This window comes from Rhagoletis pomonella, unplaced genomic scaffold (genome assembly GCF_013731165.1).
Source record: "Rhagoletis pomonella isolate Grant_MI unplaced genomic scaffold, Rhpom_1.0 Rhpom_scaffold_00004, whole genome shotgun sequence".
NCBI classification, from domain to species: Eukaryota; Metazoa; Arthropoda; class Insecta; order Diptera; family Tephritidae; genus Rhagoletis; species Rhagoletis pomonella.
Window position 1 is genome coordinate 67964403 of NW_023458558.1, and position 26855 is coordinate 67991257.

Consider the following 26855-nt stretch of genomic DNA (forward strand, 5'->3'; position numbering starts at 1 on the left):
TTGTTTATGAACATGTATTGTTTATTTAACTGGTTCAAGCCCATTTAACATGTTTAGCTCGTCAATTTGAACGTAGTATAACATCATGATTCAAGAATTAAAGGCTTGCTCATTAGTGACATTCGAGTTTTGACACTCCCTTAGCTCCCTTACAAAAGCTTTGCACACTCACACGAACCCACACACAGTGCCTTGCTAAGTCGACGTTCAGACACGAAAACTTTTGTTGCGGAAACTCTAAGCTTGTAGGGGAGAGAGCGACGAGGAAAGGGGACGGGTACCGGTCGCCCGTATTCGGGAAACACGCTTTGTGCTCTCGTTCGTCTGAGTAATTCAAGTTGGCGATTCACAGCTGACAACAACAATTGCGTACAAAAGAGTTTCTGTGTGTGAATGCAAAGAGCAACACCAAAAGAGAAATCGCCGATAATAAGAAACTCGAGTTTCCGTGTTTGAACGCAGACTAAGGGAGCCGATTTTGTCAAGAGGGAGCGATAAAACTGTTTTTTGAGCAAACCAAGGTGTATTTAACAAACAAAATACATGTACATTTTGTTATTGGCGTACCGATACCACCTTATTGAATACGCCTTGGAGCAAACCTTTTTTTATTGAATCATGGTATAACATGAATTTATGATCAAATTATGAAATAATAACAGTTATTATATTCATAAGTTAGGGATAGATCATGATTCAATAATACAAGGTTAGATAATTATTGACAGCTGCGGTTTGACACTCCCTTACAAAAGGTTGCATTTACGAAGGACGGAGAAAGGGGAAGAATGAAATCTCTTGGTGCGAAAATGGTACTAGAAAAGTACGCACAGTAGGCAATTAGTAGTGAAATTCCTTTTGTAAATTCTAATGTATTTGCAGGAAATCTGGCATTTTAAACGAAATGTTGAGCGTAATATTGATATATCTACGTGAATTACGTAATTTATGTGCTATTTAGCTGTTTCCATGTAAATTTGCAAAGAAGCAACACGGTGCCTCTGCTAAGGGAGCGGTGCGAGAGAGAGAGAACTGTCAGTTTATCGAACCTTGTATTATTGAATCATGGGGATAGATGGGGCCATCTGCTATATGTTCGGCCCAAACAATTTGATCTAGGCCCCGATAGTTTTTTTAAAGATTTTTTTTATTTTATACGAAATTCGTCATTTCCAAACCTTCAGTTTTCTCATTTTTAAATAAAGTTATTTAGGTTTGAGTTTTTGGAAATTTCGGACGCCGAATTGGATTTTGCATTTTGAATTTTCAAAAACTAGTTTGAAATTTGTAATGAGCGAACTTAAGAACCTCTAAATACTAAATTTCACGAAAATTCAGCAATTTATTGAATTATTTGACGCAGTATTGGATTTGTTACTGGAAATTTGAAAATTTAGAATAAATTACATTAATGTTTAATATTTTAATACACTTTATGTTAGTTGCAACAACAGCCAAAGTTGGTCTAGTGAAATAAAAATGGCCGCCACTCTGGCTCGAGTATGCGCGGATTTTCTTTTCGTAGATCCCTAAAGGAACTTTTGCGTTAGTTTTTGGTATAGGAATGAAGTTTCTACTCGGCCCTCCTAATTATTTAGTTATACCTTTTTGAAGAATATATTTCTTGAAAAATAAGCCATGTTATTAGGTGTTGATAATTTAGCAACCAAGCTTTTTGATGTGATATTTCATTGTTCCCTCGACAGTCGGGTCTACGTAATCGGAACGACCCAGATTTATATCTGGCCAAGGACTGTCACTCCAGCAACAATCCCCAAAAAGTCTTTGCTGCTACAACAACAACAATCGTTATTCACCGTGTTTAAGAAGTAACGCCAAACCACCAATTACTGTTATAGTTAAAAGTTTCCATAAAAGAGTTGTTAAGGAAGTTATCAACTCATATCTTACTGTTGGAACGCACCACGATCGAATTCGTGGAATTAAACGGATTCAACGGCTTGCTCAACAGATATTATTTATATAAGAATTTATATAATACTAATCAGTTCTCAGTTCGTTGGACATTTGTGAATAGGAATAGCTTTATTCCGGTTAATTTATCAGTTTTAAAATATGCCTTTTCGCGTAAAACATTATCACCCCTATGCTTTAATCCGTCGTAGTTTCGATTTTGCTACGAATCGTAAAATAGGTATGCTGAAATCCGCGTTGTCGTATCGTAATTTCGAAATTCGTAGGCCATCTTCGAAATTCGTAATGTTGGTATTCCTGAATCCGACGTAGCTATCATTTTTAACCGACTTCTAAAAAAGGAGGAGCTAATCAGCTCGCCGGAATATTTTTTATTTTTTATTTTGATTTTATTTTTTATTTTTATTTATTTATTTTATTTATTTTTATTTTTTTTTAAGTATGTTACCGCATACCTTTGGACCACGTCAACCGATTTCGATAATTCTCAGACGTGGTCCCATACTAATCTGGTTAAGATCCGATCAGTGGATCATGATATATATATATTTATATATTTTTTATATGAGAGTTGAAGTCGGTTTTTTTTTTGCTAAAAATTACTTGTTATGTATTTGTCCATGATACAAAAAAGAAGGTAGTTTCATAAAAAAACAACTTTTGAAGGATAATAAAATTTTTTTTAAGCTTCATAAACTGTGAGTATTATCATCGTCTTGCCACTTTGATAATATTAAAACAATAATCGGAGTATTTTCCTTCCCATATTTATACCAATGTAATAATATTTCAAATGAAAAACCATTATCAGTGCTTGGTATTTTTTTACTTACGTAGCTCGCACTACTATTATTAGAAATATATAAAATGTAGACTATTAAAGAAGACTTCATCGTAATTGTTCTTTTCATTTTATAATAAAAACCACGCGCGCATTATGCTGTCATTTTTTCGTTTTCTTATTTTGAATACAATCTTGCGATCTTAAAATATAATTCTAAAGAATGTTCTTCCCAAATAAAACATTTTTATATTTTGGTTTAAATTTACTTTTAAATTTCTAATCAGCTTTTACAAAAAATTAGCTTTCACAAATTTAGAACTTAAAGTTTCTAATGTATGCAAGAAACCTGAAGTTGCCTTGAACAGACCGCCCTCCCTAAACAATTAACATATAACATATAAAGTACACAACCGCGTATCAGCAAAATACAAAACTGCGTATGTGAGGATGCATAAATTATTTTCTAGAGAGTAAAAACACTCATATTTCAAAACGGTTCTCTTTTTTATAAAGCAATCGCATTTCTGGCTAGTATATTTCAGGACGAATGGATAAGGCTTGAGCCAAGAGGTTGTGTGAGCAAATCCAATTTTTGGCAAAAAATGTCAGTTTCGCGGTTTTGGAGAACGACGATGCGCGGTTTTGTACCTTAAACCATGATAAAAGCATAGCAAGGTAGAACCGTTCTCTTAATTTGTCGGCCATGATTTTTTTTGAAGTTTGCCAACATTTTAAAATCATATAAAAGTGAAAATAAAAAATTGAAATTATTCGAAATTGTTGTTGCTGGAGATGGAAAATGAAAATGTGTGTGTGAGTTTGTGAGTAAATTTAAAAGCTAAATTGTTTGGAAACGTCAAGAATTTTAAAAGTGACTCTCAGCGGTTCTACCGTACTATATTTTTATCATGCTTTAAACGACGATATGTAAGTATAATTTTGATCACTTTCTTCATGCGTTGTAAAACCTAGTCATCAACCCCATTTTCGAAATTATGTAGCCGGCATAATTTGTAAGTCCATCATATTTCACACCTTTGAATGTACTGATAAAATCTTCTGCTTAAAAAAGAAAATATTTCTTCTAGTGATCAGGTGGCATGAATTTGATGAGATGTCATAATGTTATTAAAAATCGGCATTCACTACTCGCACTCGCGTTTTAAATTTTTTTCTGCAGTCCCGCAAATCCCGCGTATCTGGCATATGTAAACCCTAATTTCTGATCCCGCAAAAATGGCACGGGACCCCGCTTGATATTTGAAAGTGGCGTTAAAGTAATATATATTGTATATAAGATACTCTTGAAAATTACACCAGACCTGAATGTGTGCCTGTAATAGAACCAGAGTTACGAATATTCGAAACTTATCATCTGGAAGGAAGCTCAAGAAAATAGTTCACAACTCGCACTCGCGTTTTAAATTTTTTTCTGCAGTCCCGCGTATCCCGCATATGTAATCCCTAATTTCTGATCCCGCAAAAATGGCACCGGACCCCGCATTTGCGGTATTGGATTCCCTAATATGGACGCATAAGTACTGACAAATCCTTTTAAAATTTAATCCTTCAAAATTTGCAATACGTATTTTGTAACAAAAAATTTATATTAAGGACTAATTTACACACGAACATATCCTCGAATTTCGCCCTTCTAAGTTTATTAGCTTAAAAACTGAAATTAATTAAAAAAGCTTTTTCAATACGTATTCGTCCGAAACAGAATTCGCCCTTTAATTTGGGACGCATATTGTTATTCCACATTGCACTAACCTTTTTTAAAATAATTTTTTTAATTGATCTTATATTTAAAATTTTGACGTTTAAAAAAATTCTTACGTCAGAGGGCAAAACTAAGACCGCAGTTTCACTATATCTTCGTGAGTATATTTGTGTGATTTGAAATTTTTTGGTTTTGTCGTGTTCTTACGGGAGTGAAATGACAAATAAAATAATGAAAAAAAAAAATGTTTTTAAAACAAGCTTTTATTTAAGATGTACAATCAAAAGAATAAAATAAAGTAGTTTAACAAACGATTTTTTAGCAAGAAAATTTTGTAAAAACTGCATTTAAATTAATAAAACAAAATAAGTTAAGCCTTCGCTAAAGTTACTAAAAGCCAAATAGTGAAAGGAGTTCCTCAAACTCTAATGAAAATTACTAAGAATTTATACTGATTCACTTCGTTATTAAAACTCTCTGTAAAATTTGAGTGCCGTAAGATACATAGGCGGTTTTGTAATTGGTCGATGGGCGGTTTTGCAAAAAATCGACGATATGTATATCCGTACATATGTCCATATGTGCGCTCTTAAGACGAATGCACAGGAAATTAAAATTATTGTGACGTTGCTAGAGCACTTTTCAGATTTAAATCAAATCAAATTATTTGATTAACAAATTTTTACGTAGAATGCTGAAACCAAGGCACATTAAACAGGTAGTATCAGTAGAGCAAAAACAACATTTGCGTGTATTTTGTTGTTGCTTCTGGTATCGAAAGTGTCAAAAACTGTTCTGAATTTTTTCTTCTAAATCAAAGCGTGCCATGTGAAATACAAAAAATTATAAAAAATAAAAAATTGAAATTGGAAAAAATAAAAATTGTTGCAACTTTCTTTCCTAGTAAATTTGTTTGCTTCTCGAAGCATTGATCCATCCTTTACAAGGGCCAGTAATCAGCGGTTGTGCTGCTGAGTTGGGGGAACGTTCCGAAAGCTGCTATTCAATAGCTTGTTTTGTATGGAAAAAGGTTTCACATGCAAATGGATTTTAACAATTCAGAATTTTTGTGAGAAAAAATTAAAAATATTTGACATTTTCGAGACCAAATAATTTGAAAATAAATCAAATCAGCTGCTCTACTGATACTACCTGTTCAATGTACCTTGGCTGAAACCGAATCTCAAAAGCACGACAGAGAGTTTGACGCTGTCAAACGACAACAATTGACTAAGGGCCGTTCAATATCCGGTTAACACTAAGCGGTGGTAAAATGTCGATAATGACGTTTAACTGGGAGGGGAGTGATAACCACACATTGAAAAAACGGCCCTAAGGGTGGTTTTCGCCATCTTTGGCTAACACTTACCCCCATTCAAACATCGATAACGACGTCACCTACTCTCTGTTATATGCATAGCAGTAGCGCTCTATGAACAAACAGTTCCTATAAAGGTCTTATCTTGTCGCTTTAAAGTTCTTTAAATGTTCACCTAAGCTAATCCTCTTGACCACTTCGGCGTGTTAATTATAGAAAATTGTTTTCCGTTTACCTTTAACATCCCATGGCACACGCCTATGTAGCATTATCCGCATCGCCTTAACAGTATTCAGAAGAAGCACATCGCACTAACTGAAATTTTTTCGCCTGCGGGATATTAGAAGTATGTACACTTTTTAGATGCATGCATGTGCATTTTTCAGGCCTTATATCGTATCTCTTTATTTCACTAACTCCCTATGTGAGGAAACCAAATAATGTAATTTTTAACAGAAGTGCCTAAAATTTAACAATTTGGCTATGTTAAACACAGTTGAAGTTAATTTTCGGTATTTCTCTTACTTGCGCCTGAAATTATACTTATTATTAAACAAATTTATAGCGCTTTTACGTTTTTTGACAAATTGTGCTCTGTTAGTCATAAATTTTACTGTATTTTGACCGCCTTCGTATCAAGACCCGTGGACCATCTAGGGAATTAATTTACATTAGTTGCGTTCGACAAGTCAAAAATTTGTAATAGTTTTTCCAAATTTTTACTGGGTGGCGTTCGATAACAACAAAAAATTATCCAACACACAAAACTTGAGAGAGCAAGCGTTCATTTTGATGCAAGAGAAGCGTTCATTTTGTACTGGCAAAATTTTAGTCAGCAAAAATTATCCAACACGAAAACATATGGTTGCAATTTTTGTGAACAAACAAAATTGCATTTTTCGAGTTTTGTTATTTGTATGCTTTTTGGCTGCCTGCTATGTGACTTTATGATAGCGCCAACTAGTTTTTACTTCTAGAAATGTTCCTGGCGAACATTGAACGTTCACTTTCCTTTTTTCTTCCATGGAGGCAACATGAATTTCAGTTGGTTTACAAATAAAACATAAACAAAGTCAGCTGGTGTGTCTTCTTCTTCCGGTTTTTGCAAGTGATGGCTAATTTCCTGTTCGTTTACTTTTTTGCTTTTTCTTCTCTTTGGGAGAGAATTTTCGCTTACTCTCTTGATTTTGATTGTTGGCTGGTGTTGGCTAATTTTGTTATCGAACGCAACTATTGTATATTGCATTGTCATCGTGATTGAAACTATGCGGAAAATTTCAAGTCTCTAGCTTGTCGGGAAGTTAGTTTAAAATCGATTGGAAATTTCCGCGGGATGGCCAAGTTAAATAAAAGTTTGTAAAAATGTATGCCATTTAAAAAGTGCCATGTGGAATTAGACTTAGTGAATATTTTTATGCACGTAATTTTACGAAAATTGTTTAATGCCAAACATTGCCAATGAAAATGTTGTCATTTAATGCCTAGTGTGAATTCACATAAGATACTACATATGTATATGTATCTGGGCATCAGGAAATTAAAATTATCGTGGCCTTAAAGTAGTATATGTGACAAGCCGCAAGTCCACTTAAATACAAGGAGAAATACATACTAAAAAAATACAGTTATACAAAGTCAATAGCTGCCACGCCGTACATTGGTGCTAAAAACATGGCCATGAATTTTGCTTTTTGAGTTATTAATTAAATATTTGTTAATAACAAATTTATAAAATTTTTTGATTAATATAACCCCATGAAAAAAATTATACGAATAATTTTGTAAATAATTTGTTTTATTTCATTTGCAATATAAATAAATAAAATAAAACAGAGTGTGTTTTAAAAATCTCCGATTATAATTCGAAGCAAAATTTTATTATATTTCATTTAAAAATGTAACTTGAAAACGGTTCAGATTTGTGTCGCACTGGGCGCTGCTTGACTAATTGTAAGCCCACTTCTATGTAGGCTCTCTTAGGACTGCGTGTAATAATAATGCTTTGCATAATTTTCCAAATAAAAACCAGGAACTGTACATATCGCAGACGTTCTTCAAAAATGTACTAACTAGAAATGTTACGTTATGAAGAAGGGGGACTTTACAATGGGGATTAGCAACGACTTTCTACAAAATATTGCTTCAGATTTTGTATGGAGGTTTGCTTCTAGCACATAACATCAATTAAATTCGTTCCATTCCCAAACTCTAGTTCACTAAACTATGAATTCAGCACATTCATAGTTAGTGCTGTCTTTGGATTTTGTTTGTTTTTATGTTTTGATAATTCTAAATCAAAATAAAATAAATCACAATAAAATAACTCGAAATCAGTGATACCATTCTCACGAATTTCGAATTTGCGGGAGAATTTCGTGATCACGACGGAATTCATGATAGCGATGTCACGACGGGATCTCCGACGGAATTGATAATAGCACTGTGATTTTTTGGAATATGTCATTCTTCCAGCAAACGGGCGATAACTACATACGCATATGAGTATGCGCACGTTAACTTTACTTAACCATAAATAATACTCAGAATTTTAATCACTTTTCCTTATTTCCATAATTTCAGGCATAATAAAGGTAATAACTTTAACTACGCTCTATATGAACTCAATGTGGTGGCCACCGAATGCCACTTTGGGTGGTTTTATTAATCAGGGACTGTTTCTGCTGCTCTCCTCAGTAGCCACCTTCAACTACATAATGGCAACGCTCACAGGACCTGGTTTATTGCCCAAAAAATGGAAACCAAAAGTAAGTGCACTTAAAAAGTTGTTGTACTGCATATTTTTATGTACACATTTTTACATACGCACCTTTCTACATATGTACGAATGACTGGTTTATATGCATGTTAAGATTATACATACAAACTATGTTTATTGAAATTGTATTCTTTGTTGCGCCCTTATTTGTACACAGTCGGAAATTGCTTTAACCGCACAAGACGACAAGTCAAGTGGGGTCAATAAAATTCCTTATAAAGGTAATGAATCTATCTGTCTTACCATCTTAATAATTTTTCATACAAAATGTCTTTTTAGTTGACGGTAATTTTTAATTTTTAAAACTTCCATCCATATTCCCAAATTTATTTTGGGCAAACCATATTAAAAAACCAGTAATTTTCAATTGAAACATACAGCCGACTTTAGTGGCCATATAAAAATTAAAAAGTACCTTTAACTTCTTCATGACGCAATGGTCGGAACTGAACCAAAATAGTATGGGACCACCCTTGAGGTACCACCTTTCCGATAAAAAGAATAATCGGTTCACATGGTTCAAAGCTATCCGGTAAGTAACATACATACAAAAAAATATTCGCTTAAAAATACTCAGTCAGTGTTGCATACCCCACCTGTAAAACTCTAATATCTTAGCTGTTGGGTAAGATGCTGCAATCAGTATTGCCGTTTTGATCCATATACTTCAAAAGTGATACGTGTTTGTGCAAATTTTCGGAAGATACTTTATTTTTTTCGCTCATTTCGCGAGATACTTAAATTTTTCGCAAAGTACAAATTTTGATACATGTTAAAGAGAAAATATATTTTTATGTACGTAGTGGCAGCTTTTAAAATTTCATCGAAAATACTAAAAAGGTTTGGGGTCAAATAAGCTTAATGAAAAATGCTTTAAATGAACTATGTATAAAGAGCTGACTTCATTCATTTTTAATTTACTTTACTTGCCTCATAAATAGCTCTGCAGCTGCAGAGCATATATTTTCAGATTAAAAATTGATCCAATATGTAAAGAGAAATAGAATTTCATTAGAAACTGTTGAGAATATGATGGGTCGTATTCATTGGGCCTGAGCACACTAGCCTGCTCAGTCGGACTGAGCAGTCCACCACTCGAACGCACACTGGACTGGGCAGTCGGCCGAAAACAGGTTTCAGTTTTGTATACACCCTGCAGTAAAATTTGGAGACAGTCTGACAAAGTGCTAGTTCCAAACTACATATTTATCTCAGAACTAGCTCTGAACTAGTGCAAAAGGATCGCAGAGCGCGGCAGTTGAAACTTGCGGTGTATATGTGCAAATGCTCACTAATCGTACAATACGAAAGTAGCTCAGCGAGAAGACCTCCGACTCAACCATCGTTGATCGCGAGTTGAAATCGCGGTGGAGGCAGTTGTGAGTTTTTAAATTAAATTAATTTAAATTGTTGCGTACAGCTTATATGTTTTTTTAAATAAAATATGTAACAAAAACTGAATCTGTAAAAGAAGAGAAAAACGAAAAAATGTCCAAAAATCTAATCGCAAAAACGTTTTCTTATAAAAAAAACTGTCCAAAATGGAACCGGTTAAAAACTGATTTCAAAGTAATGCACTGGGCGACAATTGCCACCGCCACCCTGTGGGAAAAATCTCTAGTTCTGAACTGGTGCGCTTCTAGTACATTTAGACCCAGTACTGGTTCGCGATAAATCTATTTTGCATGCAAGCAACTGGCGAATTTAACATGGCGATGTCCTAGGAAGTGTCAATTGCCCCCCGCTGCATCCGTTTTTCGATAGTTCCGAACTAGTCCTAAATTCTATAGTTCCGAACCAGTTCTAAAATCGACAGACGAAAGAAAAAAGTATCATGATTTTTCAATCTTCTTGGTTCTCCCGTGTGTGCGATTTTAAGTTGTTTTGGAAGAAAAGTGCTTTCAATTTGAAATTAAATTTATTTGAATGATTGTAAGAAATGTACGTTTACATACCTTTAGCTGTAGCTGAGTTTGCAGAGGTGCTCGCTGTTATTTCTTACGATTCCAGACGGTCGCAAGATGTTGAAATGTTAACACAAATTTTAGTTTTGTATTACCAAGCTATGAAAAAGCATCTGCGAAGCACAGAATAGAAGCGTATTTGAACGAAAAAGCCGCCAAACACATATCTATGTAAAGTAAACAAGCCCCCCGCTGCATCCCTTATTCGATAATTCCGAACTAGTTCTAAATTCGACAAATAAGATCTAGTTCGTTCTGCATCTTTTTTTCTATAGTTCCGAACCATTTCTAAATTCGTCACTTTAGATATAAATTTCTAGTGAAAAAACTGAAAAAAATTCGTTTTTTAAAAATTTGATTCACTAGTCCGCGGTTTCCCTACAGGGTATATTATAACGGTAGAAGGACTTACAGAAGCAGAGAAGAAAATACCAAACATTTATGAGTTATGCATATTATTTTTATACCCGAGCGCACTTGTGCACAAGGGTATTATAACTTTGTTGATGTAATGGTTGTTTGTAACTGGCAAAACGATGTGTATATCTTCGTAACCGCTCCACCAATTTCTCCCAAACTTGGAACAGGTACAACATACCAAATGGCTGAAAATTTTTAAATCGGATAACAACCACGCCCACATCCCATATAACGGTAATTTTGAAAAATATGAAATCTTCGATAAATCAGTAAATACGAAAGCTAAGTTATTGAAAATTGATGCATTCTTTAACATGGAATACGTTTATGATACAATTTTGGAAAATAGGCGTGGCACCGCCCACTTATGATCACATTTATGTATCTCGGTAACCGTTCTATCGAGATTGATTCTAACAACAATCCTTTTAAAATAAGTAACATTATTTGGAATTTTCGAAAATTACCGTGATACCGCCCACATATGACTATATAAGTTTATTTCATTATACTGTACAGCACTCGGCTGGGTATTGGACCAAACAAACCCTGCAGGGAAACCACGGACTAGTGAATTAAATTTCTAGTTTCGTACTAGGTCTTTATCGCCAAAAAGGAGCTAGATCCCCACCAGTCCAAAATCGGCAAAAAGTAGTACTTTAAAAAAACAATTTTTTTTCAGTTTTTTCACTAGAAATCTCTATCTAAAGTGCAGAACTAGTTCGGAACTATCGAAAAAGGGATGCAGCAGGGGGCTTGTTTACTTTACATAGATATGTGTTCAGCGGCTTTTTCGTTCAAATTTGCTTCTATCCTGCATTTCGCAGATGCTTTTTCATAGCTTGGTAATACAAAACCAAAATTTGTGTTAACATTTCAACATCTTGGGACCGTCTGGAATCTAACAGCGAGCACCTCTGCAAACTCAGCTACAGCTAAAGGTATGTAAACGTACATTTCTTACAATCATTCAAACAAATTTAATTTCAAATTGAAAACACATTTCTTCCAAAATAACTTAAAATCGCACACACGGGAGAACCAAAAAGATTGAAAAATCATGATACTTTTTTCTTTCGTCTGTCGATTTCCGAACTGGTTCGGAACTATAGAATTTAGGTCTAGTTCGGAACTATCGAAAAAGGGATGCAGCGGGGGGCAATTGACACTTCCTATTACATCGCCATGTTAAATTCGCCAGTTGCTTGCATGCAAAAGAGATTTATCGCGAACCAGTACTGGGTCTAAATGTACTAGAAGCGCACCAGTTCAGAACTAGAGATTTTCCCCACAGGGGACTTTTTTAAGGGACTGAGTCATATGTAAAAAAAGTAATTTCTCCGTTTTTCGAAGTTAGCCTCCGAAATCCAGATATGGGCCTTCAAGTTCGAAATTGCACCTTTGGTGATCAATTATTTTTAATTATTGCATGTAAAAAGCAAAAAAAAATAAAAATACAGACGTGGTCCGCCTTTAGCTCTTATTTGTATGGTATATAAATTTTTTGTGAAAACTTATATTACAGGTCAGATCTTCAAAAAAATAAAAACTATATTTCAAAAAAATTTGAACTGTTTTTTTTTTAAATTTGAGAAAAAACACATTTAAATGAAAAAATAACTTTTTTCGTATAAAAAAATAGTTTAAACAAAAAAATTGCTAACCGATTTAAAAAAAAATTGGTATCGTAAAGGCGATTAAACCCTCTTTCTTCTTATATGCATATTTGTATACATGTATTGTGAATAAAAATTTGAGAAAAAACACTTAAAAGGAAAAATAACTTTTTTATCAAAAAATAATAATGTTAAACAAAAAAACTACTCACCTTTTTTTAAAAAATTGGCATCGTTGTTAAGGCGATGAAACCCCTTTCGTCTAATATGCATATTTGTATACTTCGTATATAAAAATTTTAGAAAAAACACTTAAAAGGAAAAAGTACCAATTTTTTCTTGTAAAAAAAAATTTCACACAAATTCCATCCATCCAAATAATTATTAGTGTTTTAAGCATAAATTCGTTCTTGTTCACCCACAGCCCTGTTAAAAATAAAGCAAAAGAATATGTATGTAACAGAAGTCTAAGGCATATAAAAGTATAAAAGCACCATGGTTTTTGATTTTTTACATAACAGGTTATATATGAAAATAAAAGGTAATTTTCTATTTTACTTAAATAAAGTAGTCAATTGTATTACTAATTAGTAACTTTTTTCTTTAAAATATTTTTTTTAAGAAAAAATTGGTATTTGTTCCTTTAAGTATTTTTCTAAAATTTTTTTATACGAAGTATAAATATGCATATCAGAAGAAAGGGGTTTGATCTCTTACAGCGATACCAATTTTTTAAAAATCGGTTAGTATTTTTTTGTCTACAAAATTTATGTATAAAAAAAGGTATACAAATATGCATTTCAGAAGAAAGGGTTTGATCTCTTACAGCGATACCAATTTTTTAAAAATTAGTATTTTTTTGTCTACAAAATTTATTTATAAAAAAAGGCATTTTTGTCTACAAAATTTATTTATAAAAAAAGGTATTTTTTCCATTAAATGTGTTTTTTTCAAATTTTTATATACGAAGTATACAAATATGCATATAGGAGGAAAGGGGGTTTAATCACCTTTACAACGATATTCATTTTTTAAAAATTAGTGCAAAATTGTTTGCAATATAAGGAATTTAATTCTTCGAAGACCTGAACTTCGACCCCTTATAGCACCTGTAATATAAGTTTGCACAAACAAAGTTATATACCATTTAAATAAGAGCGAAAGGAGGACTACGTCTATATTTTTAGGTTTTTAGTTATTTACATGCAATAATTAAATATAATATTTTACCAAAGGTCCTATTTCGAACTTCGAAGGTCCATATCTCGATCTCGAGAAATCACTGTTTTACCTATGACTCAAGTTCTTAAAAAAATTGGTTTGATCTAATAACCAGAAAAAAAGTTGATTTTGCCGTACAGTGTTATATCTACCTGAACGTTCTATCGAAAATGTTTAAAATAGGGATAAAACCAGCCCTGCTTACCATGTAGCGGTAGGTTTCGGAAAGGTGAAAAACATATATTTAATAATTGCACCGGGTATTTATTGTTCGGCTCCGCTGGAACTTAGAATTTTTTACTTGTTTTACTTTTAATTTCAATTGGTTGGTGTTTATAAATCCCATTCGACTAATCACATGGTGGCATATACCAACAGGGTTGCTTATAAAATTTTAACCATGTTGAGTGTTCTTTTGGCGGGTTTTACTATACAGAACAAGCTGTAAACTGCTCTTTTCTTCCTGGTCTACACCAGTATATAAACTCGTGTATAGTAGTGGCCGTCATTGACGTGTTGCTTTAGGTTCTGTACTTAATAAACGCTACAGTTTAGCGTAAACAAAGCACGCCACCGATTGGACACGTTTGGGTGTGCCGGAACACCCACTCCCAAAGTGACCACCGATAGACATCTGCAAGTAATGCAAACTTAATATAGGCTGCACGACATTGTGCACTTTCATTTTTCTTCTCAATTTGGTGGTAATTATTTGTTGCTTGCACGCGACCACGAATGTTTCTAACACTTCCTGTTGTAATAAATAGGCGTATTAGTTACTAAGAAAACGCGAGCGTGGAATGTTAAAATGCTTTATAATCGTAATTATTAAGACCAATTTTACTGCAGGCATAGAAAAATTGGGGTGCAAAGAAATAATTGGTTGGTGGTAAAGAGATGGCAAGTTTTTATGAATTAACTACAATGCTTGTAGGTTTCGTTCTAAAATAAGCAATATGTGTGTTGTTACAGATGTACATAAACAGACGGCCAATGCATTTGTCACTCGACTCTCACACCAGCTCTCAGAGATAGAGAGAGAGAGAGGGAAAAGTCATGTGAGAACAACAATGGCGACCTAGTCACTGCTGCCTCTACTGAATGGTAGCAGCACTGAAAGCTGTGGAGAACACAAACCCAAGCCCCCCCAGTCGACGATGACGGAGCCGATATTCCACCACCTGACTACGACGGGGTACAAATAGCTATGGCGCGCTTGAAACACAACAAAGCTGCTGGAGCTGACAGCCTGCCAGAAGAGCTGTTCAAGTACGGCGGCAAGGAGTTGATAAGATGCATGCATCAACTCTTCTGTAGAATATGGGCAGATGGATGCATGCCCGACAACTGGAATTTAAGTATGCGCTGACCAATCCACAAGAAAGGTGACCCCGCCAACGAAGTTTCAGGCAGGGCGACTCCCTTTCATGTTAGAGAAGATGATAAGAGCTGCAGAATTGAACCGCTTAGGAACAATTTTTTACAAGAGCGTGCAGTTGCTGGCGTACGCCGATGACATTGACATCATATGTAGCACGAACCGTGAAGCCTGTTCTGCCTTTTCCAAGTTGGATAAGGTAACAAACCGATTAGGTCTGGTGGCCAATGACGAGAAGATGAAGCAACTCCTGTTATCAAACAAACAGACAGCGCATTCTCGCCTCGGCACTCATGTCACTGTTGACTGTTATAATTTCGATAAAGTGGAGAATTGGGTTTACTTAGCCAATTCAGGAATCAAGTCCTCTCTCAACGTACGAAAATCACACTCTATAAGTTATTCATCATGCCAGTTCTGGTATATGGCGCAGAAGCATGGTCAATGACAACATCCGATTAAGCGACTCTTGGAGTATTCAAGGGAAATATTTTGCGGAAGATTTACGAGCATTGGCGACGGCGGGTACCACAGAACGAGCGATGAGCTGTATGAGCATTGCAACGAGATGTATGTACATAGTGCACCGAATTAAAATACAGCGGTTCTGAGGGAGACTCCCACTGCGATGGAAAGACCAAGTAGAGAAGGATTTAGCTTCATTTGGCATTTCCAATTGCCGTCACTTGGCACAGAAGAGAAACGACTGGCATGATTTGTTGAACTCGGTCAAAATCGCATAGGCGGTTACAAAATTTGATTTGGACTTTCACCACTCTACATAAAAACATAGACAGACGGCAGAGTTCCCAGATCCGGATTAACGGTGCAGTTAATCTGATTAAAAGGGACAGACGGCAGTAATGCGGATTAACGAGCCGCAAGTTCGCCAGTAGAATGTGAATTTATTTCCTTTTTATTCATTCATTTATTAGTTTTATATTTTTTTGAACGTTGCTTTCGGTTAGATGTTGACTTTTTTAATAAAATTAAACTCTAAAAATTTAAGGTAAATAATAGTAAAATGAAAAATGTGATGAAAATAAAATAAAACAAAAGAAAATAAAATAAGGTAAAATTAAATATATAAATCAAACAAATAAAAATAAAAGAGTTAAATAAAAAATAAAAACAAAAATTTTTTGGCAATCGCTAAAATCGAGGATCGAACCTGGCAGCATGGTTACCGCTTGCCAAAATTTTTTTTCTACCAAAATCTCTCAAGAAAAGTTACCAAATCTTCACTAACAAAATCTTTACTTCTTCACTGAGAAAAAAATATACTGAATAAAACTGCTATATTTCATAACAAATGTGTATATACCTACAGCCCGATTCTGTGCACTTATTTAACAAATTAAATATTTTTATAATATGTCAATTTTTGATTACTTATCAAGAACTCTCAGTTCTAGCACAGAAGTTAAAATCTATTTTCTTAATAAATTATCAAGATTGAAAATCCTATTGAACATTATAATAATTTTTTTATTAGAAAATATTTTTCTATCAACAAATTACTGCATGCGCCGATATTCTCATTTTCATTGTTGGTGTTTCCGATAGGGTAGGAGCATAATGTAATGTCGAACGATTTTCCGTAATCCCTTGCCAAATTTGGTTTGGAGACAAAACCAGTTTCGGCGTTGTGCCACCTTCAGTGTCATTTTTCGTTCGGAATGTGTCGATATTTGAACGAATAATAGCACCGGCTCACAAAAAAGAAGTTGTGGGTGTTTTTAACCGTCCGTTTGACGCGTACACAATTTCGAGTAAATACCGAAAATTACTAATTGGTTTGCTATTCGGTATTTCATAATTTACTGTACGTGTCAAACGGTCCTCAGATTCGGATTCATTGGGTCGAAATACATGTCAGTAGGTGGGTCTGGTAAAAAGTACCCGACATTTTTTTTTGTGCCGGAATAATCAAAACGATTTATGGACTTTACCAAAAATTGCCAGATGGCCGAATTTTGTAATTTTACTGTACTGTTGTTGCAAACAGTATTTCCAGTATTAAATGTGAGATGGTAGAATTCAAAATTTTTGTAGAAGTGTCAGTAGTGCTGCCACTGAAACTCGAAGGATTTTTATAATTACGCACATGCAAAACATAATTCATTTTTTTCTAGTAATGCAAATAGATGTTTGGTTGCAAAAGTTACCAAAATGAAATAAAAGTTACCAAGTTACCAAACCGCTTAAAAGTTACCAATTTTGGTACTTGTGGCAACCATGCCTGGCAGCTACAGACTTCTAGCACGCAACTCTTACCACTCGGCTACCGCGGACGCCAAACTCGCATGCTTTGTTTGCTTACTTGTACAAAAGACAACAGCTGGCCGCTTTTAATTCCCAAAAATTTCGTGCATTTGTTCGGCTGCTTATGCGCATTTGAAAGAGGAAAATGCATGAGTTAAAGCAAATAAAAGCTGTTTATGCAAATAAGCGAGCCTGTTGAAGTGTAAGAATTGCTTCTGCTTGCCGGCAAAGGATTTAAAACGAATAAAGTAAAGACGTTTGAGTTGTATAAAAATGTATTATTAAGGTTTCCTGTTTTACAAACACGTAAGCGCGTAACTTGTACTTTTAAAACATAATTATGAACGGCAGTCGGTAAGTGCTTAAAAAGTCGTAGGTGTTTTCCCCTATAACTGTTTGACAAAATAGCTCGTGGTTAAGAAAGTAGTAGTAGTAGTTAAGGTTTAATTGTACGATTTCATACTTTAGTCTTTAAAGCACGTTGATATCAAGGGCACGGCTTACTTCCTACAATAAGGGCTTTTTAGCTTTACTCCACTCAGGAAAAAGTCATCCAACTATAATGATTTGGTAACTATATATAAGCAAACCATGTGTTGAGAAATACATACGTAACTAAAAGTACGGATGCCAATTATGCACTAGGAAAATATTTTTTAGTTTTAGAAGTATGCGTGCACATTACGGTGGTCCTTAAATGTAGGAAGCAAATTTTTACTTCAGATTTCCTAAGCCTCAACCCCTACATCGACTATAGTATAGTCGAAGATATCACATATAAATTTTGGCAACGTTTGGAGTCGGTGAAGGCGTGTCGCACAGGGGTCAAAGTTCAGATTACTCGGGATCAAAATTTATATGTAATATTCTCGGTTTTAGTAATATCGTTTTTGGTATTAAATGAAAAAAAAATATATTTTTATTTTTTTGACTCCATAGAGGCATCTGTCCTTTGAAGCCTTTGCGACACGCCTTAACCGTCTCCAATCGGGACCAAAATTTAAATGTGATATCTGTGACCGTGGTATTCCCGATTGTAGGGGTCAGACTGAAAAAAATCGTTCATTTGATTTTCAAGGACCACCCTAATATACACACATATTTCAATGAGCCCCCACCCTTTTATGCGTTTTTGTCTGTAATCACCACATGAATTATATGTACTAAGTGTCACATGAAAATATAAAATCTTAATCATCATACTCCAATTTATACTGTTTTATTTTAGAACCCAAATGATGAAGACCACTTACAATTCTGCAAAGTATGCGAAGGTTTTAAAGCTCCTCGTTCACATCATTGTCGCAAATGTAAGTCAATTGTTTCTTTCAAAAGTTTTTGAATTTCATTTATCCTCCCCTTCTTAGGCGATCGGTGCGTTAAAAAGATGGACCACCACTGTCCGTGGATAAATCATTGCGTTGGATGGGCGAATCATGCTTATTTCACCCACTTCCTTACCTTCTCCATTTTGGGCAGTCTTCAAGCGTCCATTATTTTAGGATTCGCCTTCTATCGTGGCGTCCATCGATACTGGTATCTCACACATGGTTACCTTCATTTAGCCACTGTGCAATTCACAATGGCAAGCATTATAATGACCATTATAGCAATGGGCTTGGCTATTGGTGTTGTTATTGCTTTGGGCATGCTTCTTTATATACAAGTAAGTGATTTGTTCCTTTTACAAATGACTACAGAGACTCTAAATAATGACTCTTTATTTAATAATTTTCAGCTTAAGTCCATTCTGCAAAATCAAACTAGTATTGAGATGTGGATTGTAGAAAAGGCTATCTACAGACGTTACTGCAATCCAGACGAAGATGATTTTGTATATCCATACGACTTGGGCTGGCGTCGAAATTTACGTCAGGTATTTAACAGAAGACTTGTAGAAAAAGGAGATGGCATTGTGTGGCCCGTTATAGATGGCTGCGACCAATACACCTTAACGGTAAATACATACAATCATGTACACTTATAATAAATAACTATCGACTTACCTTCTTTTCTTTCAATTCGTTAATGCGTAGCGTGAGCAAATTGCACAAAAAGAAGAGAAGCGCGCGCGTACGAAAACATTTAGGTGCATTCGTCCAGCAACAGGTCGCTTCCTGCCTCTTTTTTCGCAAGGTTTGCGTGTCTGCCTTTCACCACCGTGCACTGATGAGGCACGTATTCGCCTCGAACCCGGTGACGTGATTAAAGTAACCCGCTTCCGTCAACACTGGTTGTTTGGCGAACGTGTTGTACCAGAGGTAGAGTTGCTCCAGCCGGGACTACAGCGCAAGGGGCCGATACGCGGCTGGTTCCCACGTCGTTGTGCCATTGAGCTTATACAGCCCGAGGAATATTACTATGCGAATAGCAGCGATCAATCAGAGGGTGAGGCTGAGACTGGTGGTGAACATCAAAACGCTGCCGCCGAAAATAAAAGAGAAGTAAATAGTGCCCCAAATGGCGTGCCAAAAGTGTCTAAGAAAGCGCTTGCAAATGGAAACAGCAAGCAGCAAACCAAAAATGGTCAAAAAAAGAAAAATAAGTGATGCACAATGTATATGGAACTCTTACATGCGTGCATACATATGTATGTGCGCGAAAAGTATGGAAAATACAAAAGTGCAATTTTAAGTCGCTATGTGGGTGTTGTTTTACATCGTCAGGGGTATTTTAAAGGACATCGGAAACTTAGCGTGTGTCACTCAACTACTTCCAAGACTTTCTTAGTGCTTAATTATAATTTTTATGTAGAAGCCATATACACTATACAATATCTGCAGAATAGTAGATGAGTGGATTTCAATTATGCGGTTTATTGAAATTCTTTGACTTTTTTAAATCTGAAAACTTACATATGTATGTATGTGCGTACATACTGGCAGGTTAATAAAGGCTATTGCTGTTGCAAATGATATTTGAAACATTTCTTATTGTTATAACTTTGATCTAAACTGAGATATTAATAATGGTAAGTAATTTAAAATATTCTCTTAGGCAAAGCGCGTGTTGTCCTTAATTTGAGTACCCAAATTGAAATGTCCATGATAACTGCAAATTGATTTCAATCTATGCATTATAGATACCATTGTGCTTAAATGTCATATTGAAAAATTTTGGAATCGCGCTTTTAAATTTGAGCTTTAAAATTTTATACAAATTAAAAAGTCAGCAAATGGGTGCGCTATCCTAATGGCTTTATTAGTTTTTATAAAACTATCTCGGATGCATTTTTGCATCCTGTACAATTATTGTAGAACTGCGCAACTGCAAACATCTGCTAAGCACCGCCAACTACCACCATAGGCAGCGAACACAACAGATGGCCGGCAGGCAACAAACACCACACATCACCAACACGCCGGATCGCGATCGGTTCCCAAGGCACACGAAGATACTACAGTTTATCGGTCCAAGAGACGAATCCGCATAGTAACTCAACACTGTTGAATACAATGTGCCCCACTTAGATCGCGAAGTGGAGGCTTAGCGTTCATCAGGCATCAAACTGTTCAATATCGTGTTATCGACTCCAGGGATACAATCATAGAATGACAGGGCATATCTATATCCGTTCAGGCGATGCCGGGTTCGAAATATTTAACGTGTATTTATCCACTGTCACTAGCTGCCTGGGAGGATATCACCCTGAAATAGGTGCGCTACGTATGGTAGTTGGTGATTTTAATGCGCTCCGCCTGTCGAACGATCGTAGGGAATGCACTTGATCGTGTGGATCGATAAACCTGCTGTCTTTGCTACCTGGGAACACCGAACCTATATAAACTTCAATAATGCTGATTGGAACGGCTTTGCGTAAAATACCGAGACCACCTTCGCCGCCCTTCCAATACCAATCAGCGTTCATGTAGACGAACGTCAATTCCGCAAAGTTTCAGGGGAAACCTTTCCAATTTTCCCAGATGAAGTGGCTGTTCTAGCAAACGAGCGCGACCTGGGCCAGAAATATACACCTGCTGTGTATGCCGAAGACGATTACACCACAACTCCACCTCAGTCAAGTGTAATGCCTGCGAGGGGTGGAGTCACCTCAGGGTCTGCTCGGGACTACGGACACACAGACAGTGGACCACGTCTTACGTGGCCCCCTGTTGCTCAAACAGAGCAGCCTCCACGGCAAACGATAGTCCGCCCGTGCAGCCCCACACACTTACACAGCAACCACACACAGTCGCCACTACACAACAACATAATAACACCACAGACCGTACCACAGCCACCACATACCTCATAACTCACACAACCGCACCACCACCCACACGCTGCCGCCAACAACTCCTGGTTCCCCCTACAATCTGCACGGTATGTCAGACCAGAATATTCCGTAATGTGACATCTGTCAAGTGCAACACCTGCCTTGGCTGGTGCCACTTTAGGGCATGTTCAGGTCTGCGTACCACGCGAGATTGGACGGGGAATTTCGAGGGCCCGTGCTGTGCTGCTCGGTCGCAGACGTCAATTGCGACGCCCCCCACCACCACCACAGGGCGGCAACCACCTCAGCAGCACACACAGCCAACGGCGGCAAGAGCATACACCTCACTCACACCCCACATCACGACACGTCTCCCGAACCACATGAAGCTCCTCCAATTCAACTGTAACGGCCTACAGAGCAAGATTGAGGAGATAACCGTCTTCATGTGTCGGCATGGTATATTAATAGCTGCGGTCCAAGAGACGAAGCTGCACAGCAATTCAACTTTGTTGAATTGCGCCGGGTACAACGTGCACCGTCGAGATCGCGAGCGAGATAATGGTGGTGGCTTAGCGTTCATCACGCACCACACCGTGCAGTATCGTCTTATCGAAGCAGACATCGACCGCAGGGATACCACCCTAGAATGTCAGGACATCGCTATCCGGTCAGGCGATGTCGAGCTCGAAATATTTAACATTTACATACCCCCTGTCACCTGCTGCCCGGCAGGATATCACCCTGATATAGGTGCGCTCCTCAGAGGTGAAAACCGTATGGTATTAGGTGACTTTATTGCGCACCACGATCTTTGGCACTCAAGCCTGTCAAACGATCGTAGGGGAACAGACTTGGCTGAGCAGATAGACGATTCGACATTCTGCACAATGAACGACGACGCACCCACCAGGATTATGGGTAACTGCAGTAGCTCGCCAGACATCACAATAGTCAGCGCTGGTCTGATAAACAGCATAACGTGGCGACCTATGCTGACTCTAGCATCAGACCATCTACCCATAGTCATCTCGATTGATAAACCAACCGACTTTGCCTCCGCCAAACACCGGACCTATATCAACTTTTCCAAAGCTGATTGGAAAGGTTACGCGGAGTTTACTGAAAACACCTTCGCAGCGCTCCCCACACCAACCGACGTCCACCTCGGTGAACGTAAGTTCCGCAGGGCTATCACTGCTGCTGCAGCTCGCTTCATACCGGCAGGATGTATATCGGACCCACGTCCAAACTTCCCTGCCGAAGCGGCTGTTCTAGCTGATGAGCGTGATAGCCTTCGTCAGGCCGATCCCGGAGATCCCCGTATCAGGGATCTCAACGCGGAGATTCGGCAACTAGTAAACGTACATAAGCGGAAGAAGTGGGAGGAGCACCTGAAGACTTGTAATTTCACCTCTGGTGTGAGCAAGCTTTGGTCAACCGTGAGGTCATTGTCTAATCCTTCCTAATTGTCTAATGCTTCGTCGGACCCGGAGAGATGCGCGAGCTATTTTAGCCGGCAGTTCATACTGCATCCTCCGGTAGACAAAGCCAAGCGTCGAGTGACCAGAAGGCAGCACAAACTGCCAACAAATTGTGCCCCCCTTGCTTTCACTTGCGGTGAAGTTCAGGTGGCCATCGGGAAGGCGAAAGCCTCCAAAACCATGGGTCCCGACGGAATATGCATGCTGATGCTGAAAAATTTGGGTCCTGCGGGGGTAGCGTACCTAACGGAGGTCCTCAACCTGTCAATGGCCACTCTCATCATCCCAGACATCTGGAAGGTGGGGAGAGTGGTCCCACTGCTCAAACCGGGGAAACCCGCCAACAAAGGAGATTCGTATCGTCCGATTACACTCCTTTCCCCGGTAGCGAAGACACTTGAGGCCTTGCTACTCCCGTACTTCACAAACCACCTGACCCCAGCGAAGCATCAGCATGGTTTCCGTAAAGTGCACAGTACAACAACAGCACTTAACGCCATAAACACTCAGATAACTCGTGGCCTTAACCGCAACCGTCCCTGTGAGAGAACGATTCTAGTAGCGTTGGACTTGTCAAAGGCGTTTGACACCGTCTGCCATTCCACGCTGCTAGAAGATATAGAGGCCTCCTCTCTCCCACAGAGGCTCAAACGGTGGTCGGCAAATTATCTGAGTGGTCGACATTCGTCGGTAACATTTAGAGACAAAACGAGTAAACAGCGAAAAATAAAACGGGGTTCCTCAGGGTGGTGTCCTTTCCCCGCTACTGTTTAACTTTTATATTTCACAGCTCCCTCAACCACCAGAGGGAGTCTCGATTGTCTCCTATGCCGACGACTGCTCGATCATGGCGACTGGGAATGGAATTGATGACCTGTGTTTGAAAGTAAACGGCTATCTCTCCGAACTTTCTCGCTTCTTCACTGCAAAGTGTCTAGCCCTCTCCCCTACGAAATCCTCCGCGATCCTGTTCACAACCTGAACGAAGGAGGTCAGGCTACCGCTGGGGATTCACGTCGATGACACACCAATTCCGACGGTGAATAACCCCAAAATACTCGGAGTAACATTCGACAGCCTGCTCTCCTTCTCTGCGCACTCAACCGCTATTGTCAATAAAGTACAGAGCCGCAACAAGGTCCTCAAGTCGCTAGCCGGCAGCACTTGGGGCAAAGACAAAGAAACGTTGCTGGCAACATACAAGGCAATAGGCCGGCCGGTTTTGAACTACGCAGCGCCAGTGTGGTCGCCAGGGACTAGTAGGACGCAGTGGACGAAGCTACAGACGGGACAAAATACGGCACTTAGGACAGCGACGGGATGCCTCCTGATGTCGCCAGAACATCACTTGCACGGCGAGGCGCAAATGCTCCCAGTTAAGGAGCACAACATAATGCTCTGCAAGCAGTTCCTGATCGGGAGCCACAGAAGTGGCCACCCAAACAGACAGCTGCTTGCAGAGGAGCCCTCGCCTAGGCACGTCAGGAGGCATCTATATGAACTGACGGACGAAGTCCAGAGGTTCATTAAGCAACCTCTGGACCCGACAGCGTACAGACAGGCCCTGAACGGCATTCACAGGGACTCAGTCTCGAGTTATGTAGACTCTAGACCTGTGAACGCCGTTCTAGGCATACCACCCCCGGACATTGACGAGACAGAGCTTCATCTGCCTCGGGAGACACGCACTACACTTGCTCAACTTCGCTCCGGCTACTGCAGCAGGTTAAACTCCTACTTGAGTAGGCTGAATGAGGATGTGCCGAACGAATGTCCGGCATGCGGAGAGACCCCACATGACTCGAACCATCTCTTCGCATGCCCGGAAAACCCGACAACCCTAACGGCCCTGTCCCTGTGGACAGATCCCACAGAAGCTGCACGCTTCCTAGGGTTGCCGTTAGTGGAACTTGACGACAACGACTGAGATACCAACCGATCTGGGCGGGGTTGTTGTAGCCGCTACAACAACAACAACAACAACAACCTTTGCCAGGTCGCTGCCAGGAATCCCCTCATCAGACAAAGCTTAACTCCGAGTGGCCAGAAGGCTGCACAAACTGCCAACCTTATGCGCCTCCTGCTGGCCATTGGGAGGGCGAAAGCCTCAAAATCTATTGGTCCCGACGAAATATACGTACTGTAGCTGAAAAAAGTGGGTTTAGCGGGAGTAGACTACCTCACCAAGACCATCAGCATGTCAATGGCCACCATTAACGCCATAAACACTCAGATAATCTGTGGCCATAGCCGAAACCGCCCCTGTGAGAAAACAGTCCTAGCAACATTGGATCTGTCAAAGGTGTCAAACGCCGTCAGCAACTCCACGCTACTAAAAGACATTGAGGCTAGAGTCCGACCCATTCCCAATTTTTGGCCGATGCCGATGCCGGTGCCGATTCCTTAAAAAAAGAAGAATAAATGATTTTGATAAACTTTTATAATGACAAAAGAAACACCCCAGCCAGCAAGAAAACGTACATTTTACGAGCATTATGTTTCACGAGGGGTTCCCGATCGGCGGAAAGTTAGAGAAAAGCTCGTAAACGATAAAGCAAAAACAAAATAAAATAAAGAGGCTTGTAGTGATTTGTCAGCACAAGAAAAAACTTTCATTCTGTTGGAAAATTTTCTTGAACCACAATATTTTATAATATATAATATTCGCCGCATACGAACGCTTTTTCGATCCGTTTACGACTGTTCATAGGCGATCGACAATTTCAAGCGATAAAGTACTCGAAAACGAATCGTAAACGGCTATCATAAACGACATTTTAGCCGGTTTTTATTCGAGAAAATATCCAGTTTCGAGTTCGTTTACGATGATTTTGCTGGCTGGGTCAGTATGTATGTACATACATACATAAATATGTATTAAAAGTAGTATATCGCGTATGCATACATATCATTGCAAAACTTTGTCCCATAGTTCTTTTCTTATTCAATATAAAAAAAATTGGTCATTCGAAATCACTTATCTTAGTTGTACTCATAGTAGTAACAATATGCAGCTTCTGCTGACTATAAAGGTGTTGTATTGAATACAATTTGTCAATAAACAGTGACCGTAGATATTTAATGATAAAAGTATTTTTGTAACGTAAACAATTTAATAATCCAGTGAAAAGAACCCGAAGGATTTAGGAATTCAGCGATTAATTTAAGGATAATCGTAACACTACTTACAGTATCGACATTTAAGCATTCTTTGGCTAATTCCCTTTCTTTATGAAAGTGTAGCTCGTTATCTAACAAAAACCATGTTAGTAAAAATTTCAAATTTTTTCTTTAAACATTCTGAGTATGCAGTTTTAGCCCATCCAATTTTAATGAAGTGAAAATTTTAAGTAACTAAGACTTACTATTGATTTTTGGAATTTTTTTTTGTGGAGATGATACGGATTTTCTCCATACAAAAAAATGTTCGAACATACTTTATTTGGAAGAAAATGCGTGAACAAAAAATTGTCAAAAATTAACACTTGTCAGCTACTTCAAATTTGAACTTTATTATGCTAAAATTTAAAAAACTGCCTGATTAACAGTTTAAAATTTTCATGAACATTTGTTAAAATTTCGAAAAAACTAAAAAGATACTAGCCGATGCCGATTCATCGGTCGGACTGTAATTGAGGCGTCCTCTCTTCCACAGACTCTCATACGGTGGTCAGCGAATTGCCGGAGTGGTAGACACTCGGCAGTAATTTTTCGAGATGAAGCATCCAAGCCAAAAAAAAATTAAGCAGAAGGTT

At 37.9% G+C, this 26855-nt stretch overlaps 1 protein-coding gene across 3 annotated transcripts in view; it reads left to right on the forward strand.

The window, feature by feature from the left end:
* LOC118738031 (palmitoyltransferase ZDHHC6) overlaps positions 1 to 20326 on the forward strand; it is a 30761-nt gene extending 10435 nt beyond the window's left edge. Inside the window, exons 2-7 of one of the 3 annotated variants that reach the window (XM_036468908.1) lie at positions 8341 to 8351; positions 8455 to 8525; positions 18629 to 18710; positions 18768 to 19066; positions 19139 to 19357; positions 19437 to 20326. In XM_036468908.1, coding sequence (XP_036324801.1) covers positions 8475 to 8525; positions 18629 to 18710; positions 18768 to 19066; positions 19139 to 19357; positions 19437 to 19949 — 1164 coding nt within the window. In that variant the 5' untranslated portion in view covers positions 8341 to 8351; positions 8455 to 8474 and the 3' untranslated portion in view covers positions 19950 to 20326. Of the gene's footprint in view, positions 1 to 8111; positions 8263 to 8340; positions 8526 to 18628; positions 18711 to 18767; positions 19067 to 19138; positions 19358 to 19436 lie in introns of those variants that run through there. The other 2 variants (XM_036468906.1, XM_036468905.1) reach the window with 2 other exon arrangements.
* The last annotated feature ends 6529 nt before the right edge of the window (positions 20327 to 26855 follow it).